Source organism: Trifolium pratense, linkage group LG7 (genome assembly GCF_020283565.1).
Source record: "Trifolium pratense cultivar HEN17-A07 linkage group LG7, ARS_RC_1.1, whole genome shotgun sequence".
Taxonomy (NCBI): domain Eukaryota; kingdom Viridiplantae; phylum Streptophyta; class Magnoliopsida; order Fabales; family Fabaceae; genus Trifolium; species Trifolium pratense.
Genome location: NC_060065.1, coordinates 32,190,262 through 32,208,746, shown reverse-complemented (window position 1 = coordinate 32,208,746; position 18,485 = coordinate 32,190,262). Strand labels below are relative to the sequence as shown.

Genomic DNA, 18,485 nt, shown 5'->3' with positions numbered 1-18,485 from the left:
AGCATACCAAATGGAAAAACAGACTCTACAGTGAAGGAAGAGGTGTTTTACCGTCTCTATTCTAAGCTACCTTCACAAGCAACACAGTCGAGAGGGACATTCAGAGATAAAATATGTTGATGAGCAAGATTCGACCGCGTAGGGATACGATCATGGAGGAGCTGCCAAGAAAATGCAACAACTTTTGAAGGTGCTGGACTACACCATAGCTGATCAAAAACACACTTCTTTTCAACATCAAGCACATCCACATTAACTAAATACGAGGCCAACAAAGTATACGCCGATTTTACCGTAAAGAAGACCTCCCCAGCCGGGATCCAGCCCCAAGAATCCTCCTCATCATTGAGAGTAACAGTACTTAGACACTGATGCAGTTGCTCCACAAGAAACATGATAGAAACATGGATCAAGAGTTGGGCCTTGACAGTGGGCCTAAAGCCTAAAGTTTGGAGAGTGCATACAAGGAAAAAGAAGAAGCATGACGTGTCTAATTGAGGGGAGGAATGCATTATGCATGTGTGTGCATGAGAAGCATGAGTCAGTGCTATATATGTGGCTAGAAGGAATGAGAAAGAATCATTGATGAATTCTGTTATTGAGTGGGATCACTTTTAGTGATTTGGGGCACTTAGTGCTTTGGGGCTAGTAGACTCTCTACTAGTTTGTTATTTCCTTTATTCTGTTATCTTCTATCTTGTAATTGAAACTCCATTAATATCAATTGCAAGCTTTTCTTCCATTCTACTTCATTGTTACTGTTACATTCATTTTCATAATTCATAAACCCATCAAAACACCATAAGATTTAATAGGACTTCAACGCTAAATGTCAGATATAATAAAGCTTGTACACAATGCACCACATAAGGTGTTTGTGCATATTAGACAACCTGCAAATTGTTAGTTAAGGTCCATACTATCAGACTTTGCTTTCTTCTCAATTTTCCAAAAATAAACTGACCATAAAACCTTTTAGCATGTACTCCCTCCGTCCTAAAATATTAAGGGAAAATTGATAAATTTTTTTTGATGTATTTAGTCCAAATTTTTAACCAAATACATCAATTCATAAGAGTATGATATTAACAGAGATAAATATGTGGAACAGTGGGTTTAGAACATTCGACAAACAGAGCTTAGAAGAGATGGAACAAAAAGTAAATTGCTTAGAGGCCTATAGGTCTTGAAAAAATGTGTCCCTTTTGGAGGCATAAAGGACGCCTTATGCTTGGCAAGGGAAGTCCTTCAAAACTTTCGAAGCCTAAAAGCAATACACAAAACGAAGACAATTATGTGGTATAAATTCCCGATAAAGCCAAGGTATAGTGGAGAAATTAATGCCATATAAAAGAAATGACTTACTTGCACTTCAGAATCTCTTGAAACCAACTCAGAAACATCAATAGAAGCCTTTGTATATCTTACTAACCCATCGGTAAAAGTATCGCCTGTTTAAATAATGAGAGGTGTTATTTGTTACGAGGGAGCACTAACAAGAAACACAAGATTGTGTGAATATCAAGAAACGCAACATATGCTTTGAGAGAAGAGAAAAGTAGAACCTGATGCAGCATTGACATCATGTAAAGCAACTATTTCTCCAGCATGAGCCTCGTGAATCGCCTTTCGATTTAGGAGAAGAATCCCGATTAGAATTTTTAAAAAGATATAGCAGAACAATTATACAAAAATTCTCCAAAGACATTTAATTTAATGTGAGGCCCCTTCTAGGGTGGGTAAGGGTAATGTGAGATTCACAAATTATGGTCAAAATCTAAAGACTAACACCCACCTCATCATTACGCACCCCAATCGAATGACGAACCTGCATTCCCAGAGAAGAAAAATACTTCAACCACCAAATTACAAGACTCCAAATGAAATGAATGAAAGCAGAATTTAAATAGAGATATGACAGAATATTTATACAGAAGTTCTACAACGACATTCAATTTAATGGAAAGATCCACAAATCATGATGAAAATCTAAATACTAACCCCAAAGTCATCTTTTCGATCCTCATCTGAATGAGGAACCTGCATTAGCAAAGAAGAAAGGCTTCAGCCACAAAATCACTAATCTCAAAATGCAATAAATGAAAGCATAGACGTGAAAAAGATCTTATTACACACTATTTTCAACCATGTTTCATGCGCATTAAACTACTAGTAAAAGCTAAAATTAGAATTTAATATGGCAGAACAATTATACAAAATTCTCCAAAGACGTTCAATTTAATAGGAAGATCAACAAATCATGGTGAAAATCTAAAAACTAACCTTCACCACATTACGCACCCCAATCACATAAGGAACCTACATTTATAGAGAAGAAAGGCTTCAACCACAAAACCACTAGTCTCAAAATGCAATAGATGAAAGCCGAGATACGAAAATGATATTATGAGTGCACACCACTGCATATTGCTTTTAATCATGTTTAATACTCCCTCCGTCCCAAATTATAAGGGAAAATAAAAAAATCACACTTATTAAGAAAAAGTAAAATATGAGAATTTGAAGTATGTTTTTGTGGGTTTTTCTTGGAATAAGTTGCATAGAAAGATGTAAAAACAATTTTTATTGGTTGTTGTTTATTGAGAAAATGAGAGAGAGAAGAAATTAAATGCAATTTGCATTTAATTTTATGAAAATAAGGAAAAAACATTCTTGAAAATGATTTTTTCTCTTATAATTTGGGACAAAAAAATGGATTTTTTTCCCTTATAATTTGGGACGGAGGGAGTACCTCATTAAACTAGTAGAAGCTAAAATCAGAATTTAAATTGACATGGCATAACAATTATACAAAAGTTCCCCAAAAGATTTAATTTAAACTAACCCCCGTCTCATCCATTTGCACTTCAATCACATAAGGAGGATCCTGCATTTGTAGAGAAAAAGGCTTCAGCCACAAAATCACTAGTGTTGATGCAATAAACGAAACCAGAGACATGAAAATTAACACCGGTGCATATTGTTTTCAATCATTTTTCATGACTCATTAAATTAGCTAAAGCTAAAATTAGAATTTAGAGATATGGCAGAACAATTATGCAAAAGTTCTCCAAAGGCATTCGATTTAATGGGAAGACCCACAAATCAAATCTAAAAACTAACCCGTATCTCATCCTTTCGTGGCTCAATTGAATAAGGAACCTGCATTTGCATAGAAGAATGGATTCAACCACAAAATCACTAGTCTCTCAAAATGCAATAATTGAAAGCAAAGATGTGAAAATGATCTTATGAGTGTACACCACTGCATAGCTTTCAATCATTTTCATGCTTTAACAAACTAGTAAAAACTAAAATTAGAATTTAAAAAGATATATGTAAGAACAATTATACAAAAGTTCTTACTATATATATATATATATATATAGACACACACACACACACACACGCAAGTCATGGTGAAAATCTAAAAACTAACCCCGATCTCATCTTTCCGTATCTCAATCGAACTTGGAACCTGCGTTTGCAGAGAAGAAAGGCTTCAGCCACAAAATCACTAGTCTAAAAAAGTACAAAATGAGGTGACAAGACCTTAATATGCAAGAGTATAGTATTAGAAGTATGATTCAAAAACAAAGTATGGTTAAATAAATATTTCTCTGTAGGATAAGTTTCTTGAAAAAATAGCAAGAATTTGAATCCATGCACCGTGTTAGAGACTTGAATCTATAGTATGGACTAGTAAGAAATGGATAATCTAGGCATATATTAATATTGAAAGATCCTTAATTATCCCAAGACAGAATTTAATTACAACAACTATAATTGTAGATTATATAAATGCAATCTTGAATTGAGCCATACATTTATGTAAAATGAACAAATTGAGTAACAAAACACCAAGATTGTAGCTAAAAAGAAAAACAGATCCACAAGCAAAACATCGTATGCACAAGACCAATGCAATCAAACTAGAACAGTGAATAGAGTTAAACTTACTTTGAACGTCTTGCCAGTGTTAACATTTGTAATAGAATCTCCCTTCTGAATGACACCCTCATAGATTCTTCACACAATAAAATAAAATATGTATAATATATATATTATGAGTCAGGATCCTTTGACACCATGTGTCAAATTTAACATACTTACACCTTCAATATCGCTATTTAGAAGGCAAATTAAATCAATCCAACTGTTCAATTGAAAGTGCTCGTTAAGTAGATCAGACCTATAAAATGTCATTGATCTTTAAAACTATATGATATTCCATCACATACCTTATTTTAAAATATATAATACACTATGGTGTCATCAACATAATATAAGATGATTCATCAATTGGATTGATTTAATTCAAAGATTTGAGTATGCCAAGTTTAACACACACACATATATGAGGAGAATCAACAATGCATAGAGGTTACAGTACCTTAGATATGTTATTGGACCAAACTTTCTGTTCAATGTGAAAGCCAATGCCACAAGTTCATCCTGTTAAAATAGCTCAGCAAAACAACCATGTTTATCAAGATTTTGTGGAACAGTGCAGTCTTTGCTATTTTGTGGTGCATAAGAGTGGATTAGTTTGTCTCATAAAAAAAAAAAAAAAAAACAGAGTGAATTAGTTTGAGGAGAACTGTGCAGTAAGTCACAACTAGAGATAAGCGTTGTGAGAATTTGTCTTTGAGATTACAAAACTGAACATTGGTCAATGGCTTTGTGAGAATGTCAGAAATCTAGGCTTGAGCAGGAACATAAGTCACAACTAGAGATTTGGCAATAACTTCTTCTCAAACAAATAACAAATACAGGTCCATGTATTTGGTTATAGAATGTCGAATCAGAAACCGTTTGGGTTGACTTATCTTTTAGCTTATGCAAAACAGCATTTGCAAATAAATAAGCTTTTATGTATTATTTATAAGCTTGTCAAGGTAGTTTATGGAAAAACATTTTATAAAGATACAATTTTCGTTAGTCGGAACTTATAAATTAACATAAAAACTTATTTATTTGCATAAGCTATTTTTCATAGGCTTAATAAGTCAATCCAAACAGGACTCATAGCAAAAGTGCACTAAATCATGATCCAGAGCTTTTAATTAACTTTACTGCGGTAGAGTGACTCTGCAGGGTTTGAGCCACAAACATGCGCACTTTTTTTTCTTTTGACGGATAGCCTAGTGGCTAGAACTTCCACCTTTAAAGTGGAAAAGTGGGATGTCGGGGGTTCGAACCTCGGCCCCTGCATATAAAATGTGATGTCTCTACCAACTGAGCTAAGTTCATGGGGACAGAAACAAACACACTTTATCAACATATCCAATTTTTAGTCTAGTTATGGTCACATACTGCAGCACACAAACTTTGGACATGCAGGTATCTAGATCTTCCATTTATTGTGAACCAAACTAAGACAACTCAGGATTCCTAGGAAAAAGGTAAAGATACCATTGGTAGATGCCATCTCTGTTGTTTTAGAGCAAAGTAATTTGCCTATTATCATTGTTGTCATTCACTCAAGCAAATCAAATAATCTCATTTAACAACTTCTTTGAATTCGGTACCTTTTCCATATTCTTAGATTGGTTGAGAGCATAATTACTAGCTTCAATTGGACACGGCAAATAATTAAGTACACCATCCAAAAGTAGTTGTAGGCCCTGTACCAGAAACAACAGAAAATAAAAATTGCAAGACTGATAAAAAACTATTAAGAGTTAGCTTGTATGTCTTATTGGCCAAAATCAATATTATCAAAACTGCTATGGCCAATTTGTGAAGGATGGCCACACCATGGAGTTTTATGGTGGAAATAGCGGCCAAAAATGGAGGATTTTAAGCCTTCTTCCATGGTTCACCATTTGCAATCGCTAACTCCAGCCAAAATAACAAAAGCGCGTACAAAGAAAGGACCCTCGGTAGAGGCAAAAAGCTCTTTTGATTCTCTGTCAACAAACTAATGACAGAAGTATGACAACCAACTCAACCTAACTAACAACTAACTCTCCGCCCAACTTTCTTCCGTCTAGAATATATCTAGCAGATAATAGATCTCTTTGGGCTTGAATCTCAATCCACACATATTACTGGTCATGGACCATTAGTAGCCATCACCATACTAAGAATGCTACAAGAGAATTCAATTTTCAAAGTGTTTTCTCTCGAAAACCCAAACTAAATTAAAGTTAAACCATAATCATATTAATGAGTTAATATTAAAGAAAAAGAGACTACCGGAGAAAGAAAGAGGAGGAATGAAGATCAACAACATACAACAAAGAATTCAAGGTAATTCAAAGGTTACCTTATATTTGAAAGCACTGCCCATGAATACTGGTATAAATTTCCGTGCTATGGTGGCCCGACGAATTGCTTCCTGCACACACAATAATAACAAAAAGATTAACGGTTTGTTCGTTTATTTTTATTTTTTTTGGAATGGAAGAGGGCCGAAGCCCAAAAGAAAAAGATTACATTCGTTTTTATTGAATACCGTTAATCTTGGTCGGTCTCAAGAACATATTTTATCCTCTTCTACAAACTCAACATAATCATTTTCGAAGTCATCAACAAGTGGAGCATCTCCCTCTTTTTCGACAAATGATACTTTCTTTCAATTAAGTCTATTGTTCTTGACATATATTGATAGTCTTTTGGTTTTGTGTGTGTGTGTGTGTGTGTCTATGATAAGTTTTTTTACTTTTTCTGCCATATGCCATTACACCATCCGCCATATGTTTAAGACAGATTTTTGGCTTGCCACCATTATTTGTCAATGACAACACTGGGGATAAGAATGTGTGGATAAACTTCATTATATAAATATACACACGCAAACGCGCACGCATACACACACTATATTATGGTATCTTATTTGAGACCCGTGCAACATTTTGTACCATTACAAAATGACACGTCTATGCCCTTTTTTTTAGTTGATACACATTTAATATGCAATTTTGGATGATCAAACTTCAACATCCCACATAATTAATATGCAAACTCGGATGAAACGGGGGAAAAAGAAGACATTGTAACCCACACACCTCAAGGTCAACTGCTGATATAGGCATGTCACTGCAAAAAGCTTCAGCAAGTTTATCGTCCACCTCTGACACAGTTTTTATGAGTTCACGCCTTTTTTCTGACACTAAGGTATCCATGTCTGCAGGAACTTCTTCAACAACAACATTTTCTCTGCAATAAGAAACAATTGAGTGATCTGAAGAATAATCATGGGTATAACCAATGCAAAAGTTCCGGAAACAGACCCATTTGAACCATGAAAAGAGTATGCCTTTAATTGCACGAGATCAACAAGTCCTTTAAAATCATCTTCCAAGCCTATTGGAACTTGGATTGCAGCACTATGATGTTGAAGCTTGGATCTTGCCTGAAATATAAAACAAAATGGTCTAGAAATAAAAACAATGATTTCAATTTGAATTATACAGTAAAACTGGTCTAAAATGTAAGTTTTATTTCTGTGTGTATAGAATATAAACAAAATCATAAAAGATCATTATTAAAGACAATGTTTTATTTAAAGTTTGTAGCTTTAAAAGAGTTTTGAATTCAAATTTTTTCTTCAATGATGTTACTGAAGTTCTCTTTATAAACTAAACAAAATTGTGTAAATAGCAATAAAATTACGAAACCTATGATATCAATAGTAGTTTGAAGTTGCACGATTGCAGTGTGCGGTACAAAATAAAAACAATGGCTCCACTCTACTCCACTATATATCCTGGATTGACAACATAGTCCAAAACCTAGAATCTATGTTGTTAATCGCACAGCTATAGCCAGCGATCCCGGAATGGCATTGCAGGGGTAGGGTTCGATGTTACATTTTCTGGCGGTGAGCCGCCTTTAGCAGATGTAGTTGTCGTGGCCGCTATCTAGTATAAACAACATATGAATCTATGATGACCTCGAATCCATTAATATGAATTTTACCTGATTTAAAACTTCCCACGGATTTGCTCCCTTCTGATCAACATTGTTGATAAATACAAGTCTTGGAAGTTCATATCTTATCATTTGCTTATCAACAATAATGGACTGACTTTGCACCCCATCGACACTAGAAAGAACAAGAATGGAACTGTCAAAGGCACACAAAGCAGTCTCAACCTCGTCGGTGAAATTAACACAATCAGTTGTGTTAATTACGCTCATCTGCAAGGGCAAATTTTAAAGAAATACACAAATTAAAAAACATTAACTTAATGCTTGAAAAATATATTAGTTTACTACCATTCCATCAATGAAGCAAGCAAGAAGAATATTTTTAATTTTTCTTATGCACAATGTTGTCAACCATAAATAACATAAAACAACGGATTGTTAAAATTCTGCTACGCAATAGTGCTATGGTGCAACTATAGCTGCTATATCAGAAAATAGCGCATTGTTAACATTCTGTTAGCCTATAGTATCACTATAGTCGCAATTTGACAACCTTTTGTACAAGATATCACAAAACAATAGCATCATTATAGCTGCTATTTCTTGGTCAGGTAGCCTGGTGGCTAGAAATTCCACCTTTTTAAGGTGAATAAACGAAGTGTACGATGTTCGAACCCCGGCTCCTGCATATAAAATGCTGATGTCCCTACCAAGTGAGCTGAGTTCACGGGGACAGTTGCTATCTATTGTGATTTAACAAAACTGATTATGCATACTTGAAAAGTCGATATCCATTGTTCAAAAACGCCGTTGAAAACAACTCAAATTTTAGAATTCATTCATTATTATAAACACACACACACCTCATATCCTGTAAGAAAACATAAAAATGAATGAATCCACTACCTTATGGTGTTTCCAGTTGAAGAAAGTGATATCTGCGGAGACATGATATGTCTTATCTGGATATAACTTTTCTCTCTTCCGCAAATTCAAATTCAAATCATAACAGTAGTCTCCACGGCCTCGCTCTTCTTCCATCATAGCCTCGAGAAACATATCTCTTCTCTTAGTTTTAATCTTAACCTCATCCATTTTTTTCATCTGACCCGTATACAGCATGTACCTCTCTGAAACGGTTACCTTGGCAGGGTCGATGAGTCCTGAGATCCAAATGTTGCGTAGCTTCTCCACTGAGGAAAAGTAACGGAGGTGGAAAGTGGTGGTGGAGGAGAGGAGACGCGGTAAGGAGAAACGAGGCATGGTGGTGGTAGTGGAAGAGTGGTGGTTTGTAGGGTTTTTGATAAATTGGGGACAAAACTAAAACCCTTGTTGAGGTTTATAGCGTGGTGGTTTGTAGGGTTTTTGATTAATTAATTTTCCCGCTAGTTCTTAACACAATGGGTTTAAAGGTTGCCAGAAACCCATACTACCATGGCCCGCTTCTTCTCTGCGGAGCGCCTTATTTACTCACTCTGCTCCTCTCCCACCACGGCGGGGTCCGTCATCGGCGGCGAAAATTGACAAGGAGCCTTCAGCGCACATAGATTTTGGGAAGACGACGTTGACGGAGAGGGTACTGTTCTAGACTGGTCGGATCCATTCTAAGAAGCCTTGGTGGAAGGCCTATTATTTTCATGGTTCAAATGGAGAAAACGTTGTCGTTGAAGAAGTGCCTTCAAACATGGAAGCCTTGATTACAGATAAAAGACGCGAACTCATAGAAACTGTGTCGGAGGTTGATGATGTACTTGCTGAAGCATTTCTTAACGACGAGAACATTTCAAATGCTGATCTCGAGGGAGCAATTCGTAGGGCTACCATAGCGCGGAAATTTATACCGGTATTCATGGGAAGTGCTTTCAGAAACAAGGGGGGACGGCCACTTTTAGATGGCGTACTTAGTTATTTGCCATGTCCGATTGAAGTTAGAAACTATGCTCTTGGCCAATCTAAGAATGAAGAGAAGGTTGAGCTTACTGCAAGTCCTGATGCGCCCCTTGTAGCATTGGCTTTCAAGGTGGAGGAAAAACCGGCAGGTCAGTTAACCCATCTAAGAATTTATGATGGCGTCATTCGAAAGGGTGGTTATATCTTTAATGTTAACACAAGTAAGAAGACCAAGGTTCCTTGTCTGTTTCAAATGCATTCTGACGAAATGCACAACATTCAAGAGGCCCATGCTGGCCAAATAGTTGCAGTATTTGGGCCTGAATGTGCATCAGGAGATACTTTTATGATGGGTCAGTTAATACACAATGACTTATATGACTGTTCCTGAATCCGTAATGTCAGTAGCGATACAACCTGTTTCGCAAGATTTGGGAGGTAAATTTTCAAAAGCTTTGAACCGCTTTCAGAAAGAGGATCCTACTTTCCGTGTTGGCTTGGAGCCAGAGAGTGGGCAGACAATCATTTCTGGTATGGGAGAAATGCATTTACACACTTATTTACGTTGAACGTATTATGATGGAATACAAAATTGCCACTTCAGTTGGAAAGCCTCGTGTGAACTTCAGAGAAACTGTTACGCAATGTGTTGATTTTGATTATTTACGTAAGAAGCAATCTGGAGGGCAAGGACAATATGCAAAGGTGACCGGTTATATTGAACCACTTCATGCTGGATCAGAAGCTAATAAGTTTGAATTTGAAAACATGCTTGTTGGTCAAGCAAGCTATTCCATCAAATTTTATGCCTGCGATTGAGAAAGGTTTTAAAGAAGCTGCCAACTCTGGCTCCTTAATCGGACATCCAGTTAAAAATATCCGAGTTGTGTTGACAAATGGTGTTGCTCATGCTGTTGACTTCAGTGAACTTGCATTTAAGGTGGCTTCCATCTGTGCTTTTAGTCAATGTTACGCAGCTTCTAAACCAGTTATTTTAGAACCTATCATGCTTGTTGAGTTGAAAGTACCCACAGAATTTCAGGGAGCTGTCGCTGGTGATCTGAACAAGAGAAAGTGTGTGATTGTTGGCAATAATCAGGATGGAGATGATTCTATCAATAGAGTTTGTGTCCCTCTTAACAATATTTTTGAGTATTCGACAGTTTTCCGTTCGATGACACAGGGAAAGGGTGAATCACAATGGAATATAAGGAACATTCTCCTGTTTCTCATGATGTACAAACCCAATTGATAAACACATACAAGGGCAATAAGGCAGCTGAATGATCTGACCTTGTTGAACTATGCCGTCCTAAATTCAATTTAGGGATATAGGTTTGTAGAAAGTTGCAAAGTAATGTGGCTTCTATAAGATGTAAGTTATGCAACGTAAATAAAATATAAGATTTAAGTTTTGCAGGCTCGTTTTAGTTATGAACATTTGTAATATTTGACTCAGTTCTTCTATCTAACATTAATGACAATTTATATATTCAATTTCAAGTTTTCATAGATTCATAATTTCAGAAAGTACTTGGTCAGCAAAAAAAATGATAGTCTATTTATTTTTTAAGCAGGTCAGGTTCCATGTGCATGCCCTGAACTTGACGCTCTGCTCAAAGACAATAGTTTACCAAGAAAGAAACGCGCTTGGACCGTGCATGCATCTATGTTGGCACGTTGTCAGGTTCCCAGCTGCAAAGTTGATATTTCTGAACTTAAAGGCTATCACTGACGGCATAGGGTTTGTATTCTATGCACAAATGCAGCTACTATTCTTGACCGTGAGGCCAAGATATACTGTCAACAGTGTGGAAAATAAGATTGATGTTAATTATTATGAATCTTGAGATGTTTATACTTCAATGAGGTCATGTTTATATTGTCGTGATACTGTTGATTGTTAATAATGGATGTTGTTGATGCGATAGGTTTCACATTCTAACGGATTTTGACAAAGGTAAATGAAGTTGTAGAAGAAATTTGTAGCATCATAACACTAGGAGGCAAATAAAGCCTGCAGATTCAGTTAGAAGTAGTTGCTTGTGATCTTCTAACTGTTACTCAAAACGACGATTCCAATTGTGACGGAGAAGCAGAAATAGGTCTGTTCATGTTCAGTGATCAGTGTCAACTGTCAAGTCAATGGTTGAATAATTAGTTTTTCTTTTCCATATATGGTGGTATGTTCTAATTTCATTTCCATGTGTTTCTTATTCACCGGTTGTGTATACATCGTGCAGATTATTCGAATTTGATTAGTGAGAATATTGAAAAAAGAGAGTCGTCGGATCATGAAGAAAAACCAGTTGTTATTGTGTCCTTTGTTGCTTCTGCTGAAACACAAGTGAATATTGGAAAAGATTTGGTTCACTTTGTCAATGTACTTCTGACTGTAGTTAGGTGACTGATAGAGATATGAGCCTTGATAATAAAGTTGGGCCTAAGAAGTGGATGGCTTATAAGAGAAAACGTTGGAATAAGGACAAAGAAAAGGGTAATTAAGTAAAAGCTTGTGCAAGTCAGGTGTGTGAGGTGGCATGTGCTTGTGGAATACATGTCAATAGCGCTATATAAGGAATAAGAAGAATAGAAGAGAATTAGACTTGTTTTCTGTTATGAGTCAGTGGGTCATCATTGTGATGATTTAGGGAGCACGTCCGTGCTTTGAGGGCTTTCAATTTCACGATTGATAGTTTGTTATTTCCTTTTACAGCTTATCCACCATATTGTACCCAGATTTCATTCATATTACAATCAATATAACTTCTCTTCCATCATTATTATTTCACTGTTTCATTGTTTGCTTACATTTTACATTCATAAGTCTATCAATTGGTCCGACCTGCCGGATCCAACGGAGAGCCAGTGATGGAGGACGTTTGGACTATGAAAAAGCAATTACCAGATTTTATGGGAACCGATCCTGTTGGCTGGATTGCTGCGGCTGAAAGGTTCTTTGAGAAGAATGAAGTTCCTTCTCGCGATAAGCTTCAGTGGGCTTTTATGAGCATGGAGGATAAACAAGCCATGATGTGGTTTTATTATTGGTGTGAAGAGAACCCAGATGCAGATTGGAAAGCATTTTCCATTGCTATGATAATTCAATTTGGAGCAGAGTATTTGACAGAAACACACGATGAGCCAAAGTTGAAGGTGATCGAGGCATTCACGGATGACCGAGAAGAAATTCGCATCAAAGAAACTGATCGCGAATCGGAAACGATCGTGATCGCAGAAAGGTTAGAAACAACTGAGACACAAAGAAATGAGAAAGAGAAACAAATGTTTTGTGACCTGACGATGGTTCCACCACCTTCGCCGAACTCCATCAATCCTTTGATTGCGATTTCAAAGCGTGGACAGCTGCCTGAGCCGCAAGACTCCGAAACAGTTGTTACTATTACGACGCAACAAACAGCTGATGACATGAGAGTGAAGCTCTCTCGTTTGAGTATGGAAGGTCCTACCATCCATTGGTTCAACTTACTAATGGAAACGGAGGACAATTTGTCTTGGGAAAAGTTGAAGAAAGCGCTTATTGCGCGCTATGGTGGAAGGAGGCTGGAAAACCCTTTTGAAGAATTATCTACGCTTCGTCAAACTGGAAGTGTAGAAGAGTTTGTCGAGGCCTTTGAATTGCTGTCCTCGCAGGTAGGGAGGTTACCGGAGGAGCAATACTTGGGATATTTCATGAGTGGGTTGAAATCGTCAATTCGTCGTAGAGTGAGAACCCTAAACCCGTCGAATCGTATGCAATTGATGCGTATGGCCAAAGACGTGGAAGAAGAACTCAAAGATGAAGACGACGACGGAGATAGAATATGGGGTAAAAAGTCGTTGGGCCGTAGTGAAGGAGTTGGGCTTGGATCCAAATCTCATAACAGATTTAACCCGACCCAAAAAGAGGTGACCCGGTCCAGTTATTCAGGTTGGAATAATTCGTCAAAGAAAACAGGTTCACAATCGAATTCCAACTCAAATTCAAACGCGAACACATCTATGAGTTCGACTGGACGGAAAAACGATGGTGACCGTCGCGGTGGTGTTGGCGATCGGTGGAGAGGGGTGCGCAGCGAGGAGATGGACGAACGAAGAATCAAGGGTTTGTGTTTTAAATGTGGAGGAAAATGGCATCCTACACTTCATAAATGCCCTGAGAGATCTATGCGTGTGCTGATTCTAGGGGAAGGAGAAACGTTGAATGATGATGGTGAAATTGTAGCGTTGGAGGTAGAAGAAGAAGTGGAGGAAGAGGAGACTGAGGCAGAGTGTAAGTTTATTGGAGTTTTGGGAAATATGGGGGAGTACAGAACTATGAAGATTGGAGGAAAGCTTGAAAACATTGATGTGGTTCTGTTAATTGACAGTGGTGCTAGTCACAATTTCATTTCACCAAACTTAGCAACTGCACTAGGTTTGAAGGTCAAACAGGTCACTGAAAAAAAGATTAAATTAGGTGATGGTCACAAAGTAGTCAGCAAGGGAATATGTGAAAATTTGTCCTTATTGATGGGAGGTCTGGAAGTCAGGGTAGATGCATTGGTTCTGGAACTGGGTGGTTTGGATGTGGTGTTAGGAGTGTCCTGGTTATGTACTTTGGCATCAAGGGAAATCAGTTATCCTACAAGGTCAAGGAAGGAATCAAGAGAAACAATGTTACTTGAATTCTTTTCTTGCAAATAGGCGTGATGCAGAAGAATGGTGGTTGAAATCTACACAGCAAGAGCAAAATGTGGAGGTGGGAGTGAACACAGGGCTACAACCACTGTTAAACAAGTTTGCAGCAATTTTTCAGGACAACATTCAATTGCCTCCTATGAGATCTCAAGCACATCAAATTAAGTTGTTCCCTGACCATGGTGCTGTCAATGTAAGGCCTTACAGGTACCCCCATCATCAAAAGGAGGAGATTGAAAGACAAATCAAGGAGTTATTAGAAGCTGGAGTAATTAGACAAAGCATGAGTGCTTTTTCTAGTCCTGTGATATTGGTAAAAAAGAAAGATAATAGCTGGCGGATGTGTGTGGATTATAGGGCGCTAAACAAAGCTACAGTCCCAGATAAGTACCCTATTCCTATTGTGGATGAATTACTTGACGAGTTATTTGGAGCTACAGTTTTTTCAAAAATTGACCTTAAGTCTGGGTATCACCAGATTAGGGTACTTGAAGAGGATATTCACAAGACAGCTTTTAGAACACATAATGGACACTATGAATATTTAGTAATGCCTTTTGGGTTGATGAATGCACCTGCAACGTTTCAAGCTACTATGAATGATCTGTTCAGGCCTTTCTTAAGGAAGTTTGTTCTGGTATTTTTTGATGACATATTGGTTTACAGTAAAACTATGTCTGATCATTACACCCATCTAGACCAAGTTTTGAGTATGTTGCTACAAAATTGTTTTGTGGCCAATCAGAAGAAATGTAAGTTTGGCTGTGAGTTTGTGGATTATCTTGGCCATATCATTTCTGGCAAAGGAGTAGCTGTAGATCCAGACAAGATTAAATGTGTCAAAGAGTGGCCTGTGCCTAAGAATGTCAAAGGAGTGAGAGGATTTCTAGGGCTCACTGGTTATTACAGAAAATTCATTAAAGACTATGGCAAGATAGCCAAGCCTTTAACTGAGTTAACAAAGAAGGATAATTTTCATTGGGGACAAGAGGCAATTGATGCTTTCACTAAGTTGAAGCATATTATGACAACTGCTCCTGTTTTAGCATTACCTAATTTTGAGTTGCCTTTTGAAATTGAATGTGATGCTGCAGGGAGAGGCATTGGTGCTGTGTTAATGCAATGTAAACAGCCAATAGCTTATTTTAGTAAGGCTTTGTCTGAAGGAAATTTAGCCAAATCTGTTTATGAAAAAGAATTGATGGCACTTGTATTATCAATTCAACATTGGCGCCATTATTTACTAGGCAAGAAATTCTTCGTGTACACTGATCACAAGAGCTTGAAACATTTCCTTCAACAAAGAATCTCTTCTCCAGACCAACAGTGTTGGCTTGCCAAACTATTGGGATATCAGTTTGAAGTGATTTATAAACCTGGTCCAGATAATAAAGCTGCTGATGCTTTGTCCAGGTGTCATGGAGAAAATGACATGCAAGTCTTGTTGTCAAATTTTCAAAGGCTGGGAGGGCAGAAGCCATTGAAATTTTTTACACAAGATGCTGATTTGAATTTGAATGTCATGGTGTCAGTTCCTAAATGGTTGGAAGGGCAGAAGCTATTACAGGAAGTGGCCCAAGATGATCAAATTCAAAAGATGATCTCTGAGTTGACTGACAATCCTGATAGCAAACCAGGATTTGTAGTCCAGCAGGGATTTTAATATATCATGGGAGGTTGGTTATTCCTGCCACCTCTCGTTCCATTCCTTTGTTATTAGCAGAGTTTCATAGTACCCCTATGGGAGGCCATTCTGGTTTTCTCATAACATATAGAAGACTTGCTGCTAATCTTTATTGGGTGGGAATGCAGAAAACAGTCAGAGACTTTGTTAGAGCCTGTGACGTTTGTCAAAGGCAGAAATATGCAGCTACTACACCAGGAGGTTTGCTTCAACCTCTTCCTATTCCTAATAATATCTGGGAAAATTTATCTATTGATTTTATAACAGGCCTACCCAAATCTAAAGGGTTTGAAGCTGTGTTGGTGGTAGTTGATAGATTGTCTAAATACAGTCATTTCATATTATTAAAACACCCTTACACTGCCAAGTCTGTGGCTGAGTTATTTGTTAAAGAGGTAGTGAGACTGCATGGTATTCCTTCAACCATTATCAGTGACAGAGATCCTTTGTTTGTCAGTCATTTTTGGAGAGAACTTTTTAAATTACAGGGTACTAAATTGCAAATGAGTTCTGCTTACCATCCTGAAACGGATGGGCAAACAGAGGTCATAAATAGATGTTTGGAGAGCTATCTAAGATGTTTTGCTTCTGATCAGCCTAAATCTTGGGCTCACTGGATACCTTGGGCTGAGTACTGGTATAAAACAACTTATCATGTTTCTATTGATAAATCCCCATTTGAGGTTGTGTATGGTAGAAGTCCTCCTAATCTGTTGAGGTTTTTAAGTAATGAAACAAAGGTTGCTGCTGTGGTTCTAGAATTGACAGAAAGGGATGAAGCTCTAACTTAGTTGAAAAATCAATTGTTAAAAGCTCAACAACAGATGAAAGCTTATGCAGATAAAAAGCGTAAAGATGTGCATTTTGCTGTTGGTGAATGGGTTTTTCTGAAGCTTAGACCTCATAGACAACAATCAGTGGTTAAGAGAATTAATCAAAAGTTGGCTGCAAGATTTTATGGGCCATTTAAAATCATTGAGAAAGTGGGGGCAGTAGCTTACAAGCTTAAATTGCCTGATGATTCAAAAATTCACCCTGTGTTTCATGTGTCCTTGTTAAAACGTGCTGTTGGAGATTATTCAGTGCAAGGAACTCTTCCTAAAGAATTGGATATGACAATAGAAGAAGATATATATCCTGAGAAAATTTTGGGTTCTAGGATTACTTGGCAAGGTGGCAATGCTGTTCCACAAAGCTTGATACAATGGAAGAATAAATCTTTGGAGGATGTCACGTGGGAGGATGATACGTTTCTTGTTGGGCAATTTCCAGAATTTAGCCTTGAGGACAAGGCTCTTTTTGAGACAGGAGGTATTGATAGAGATATGAGCCTTGATAATAAAGTTGGGCCTAAGAAGTGGATGGTTTATAAGAGAAAACGTTGGAATAAGGACAAAGAAAAGGGTAATTAAGTAAAAGCTTGTGCAAGTCAGGTGTGTGAGGTGGCATGTGCTTGTGGAATACATGTCAATAGCGCTATATAAGGAATAAGAAGAATAGAAGAGAATTAGACTTGTTTTCTGTTATGAGTCAGTGGGTCATCATTGTGATGATTTAGGGAGCACGTCCGTGCTTTGAGGGCTGTCAATTTCACGATTGATAGTTTGTTATTTCCTTTTACAGCTTATCCACCATATTGTACCCAGATTTCATTCATATTACAATCAATATAACTTCTCTTCCATCATTATTATTTCACTGTTTCATTGTTTGCTTACATTTTACATTCATAAGTCTATCAGTGACAATCATGGCAAGCTTCTTCTGCTTTTGATAATCCGTCTCCACATAACTCGGCTGAAGACAATAATTTTGTGCTTTCGATAATCAGTTATATAAGATGTGTCCCTCATATATTTCAACTTCATGCTGTTCTTGCCAGTTGCATGTTTCCGCACCTTCAGTTTTTAGTAGCTCTTATTAGCTCAAATGATACTGAATAGGATGATATGAAGTCAAAAGAGGAATCACCTTTACCTCCTGAAGTCTTTTTGAACTACGGTTAATTAACAAGTTTCACTATATATAAGTTCACTTTCCACGTTTTGCATCAATTTCTTTCCACATTACCTTTGCAAATTCAACCTAATTACCAACTTCTTTCATCAATTTCCAATCAAATGTTCTTGATTCCATGTGTAGGATCTAAATCCAACAAGAAGAAGATAAAGAGAAAAGCAACCATGCGAATGATATTGAATGAAGAAGATATGGATTAGAACTTTGATTTGATATTTGTATACTTTTTGGTTTCATATTATCCGTGTGATTGTTTTCGTCTTTGTTTTTTTCATAATCACTTTTCTTATTGATAATCTATGTTGCCTAGGTACGGGTACGATACCGGTATTCG

General features: G+C 37.1%; 1 protein-coding gene and 1 pseudogene across 1 annotated transcript; one reads left to right on the top strand and one right to left on the bottom strand.

Annotated features, from left to right (window-relative positions):
- Window positions 1-813: 813 nt before the first annotated feature.
- LOC123897476 (elongation factor G, mitochondrial-like) lies at window positions 814-9,415 on the bottom strand. The gene is made up of 17 exons (XM_045948131.1): window positions 8,785-9,415; window positions 7,927-8,148; window positions 7,239-7,360; window positions 7,014-7,164; window positions 6,272-6,343; window positions 5,532-5,627; window positions 4,394-4,455; window positions 3,961-4,027; window positions 3,440-3,478; window positions 3,124-3,162; window positions 2,846-2,887; window positions 2,284-2,319; window positions 2,002-2,040; window positions 1,796-1,828; window positions 1,566-1,626; window positions 1,366-1,451; window positions 814-1,264 (listed from the first exon to the last, which is right to left on the bottom strand). The coding sequence occupies exons 1-17, from the start codon at window positions 9,139-9,141 to the stop codon at window positions 1,226-1,228; spliced, it is 1,563 nt and encodes a 520-aa protein (XP_045804087.1). The 5' UTR covers window positions 9,142-9,415; the 3' UTR covers window positions 814-1,225.
- Window positions 9,279-11,055, top strand: LOC123896266 (annotated as a pseudogene).
- The last annotated feature ends 7,430 nt before the right edge of the window (window positions 11,056-18,485 follow it).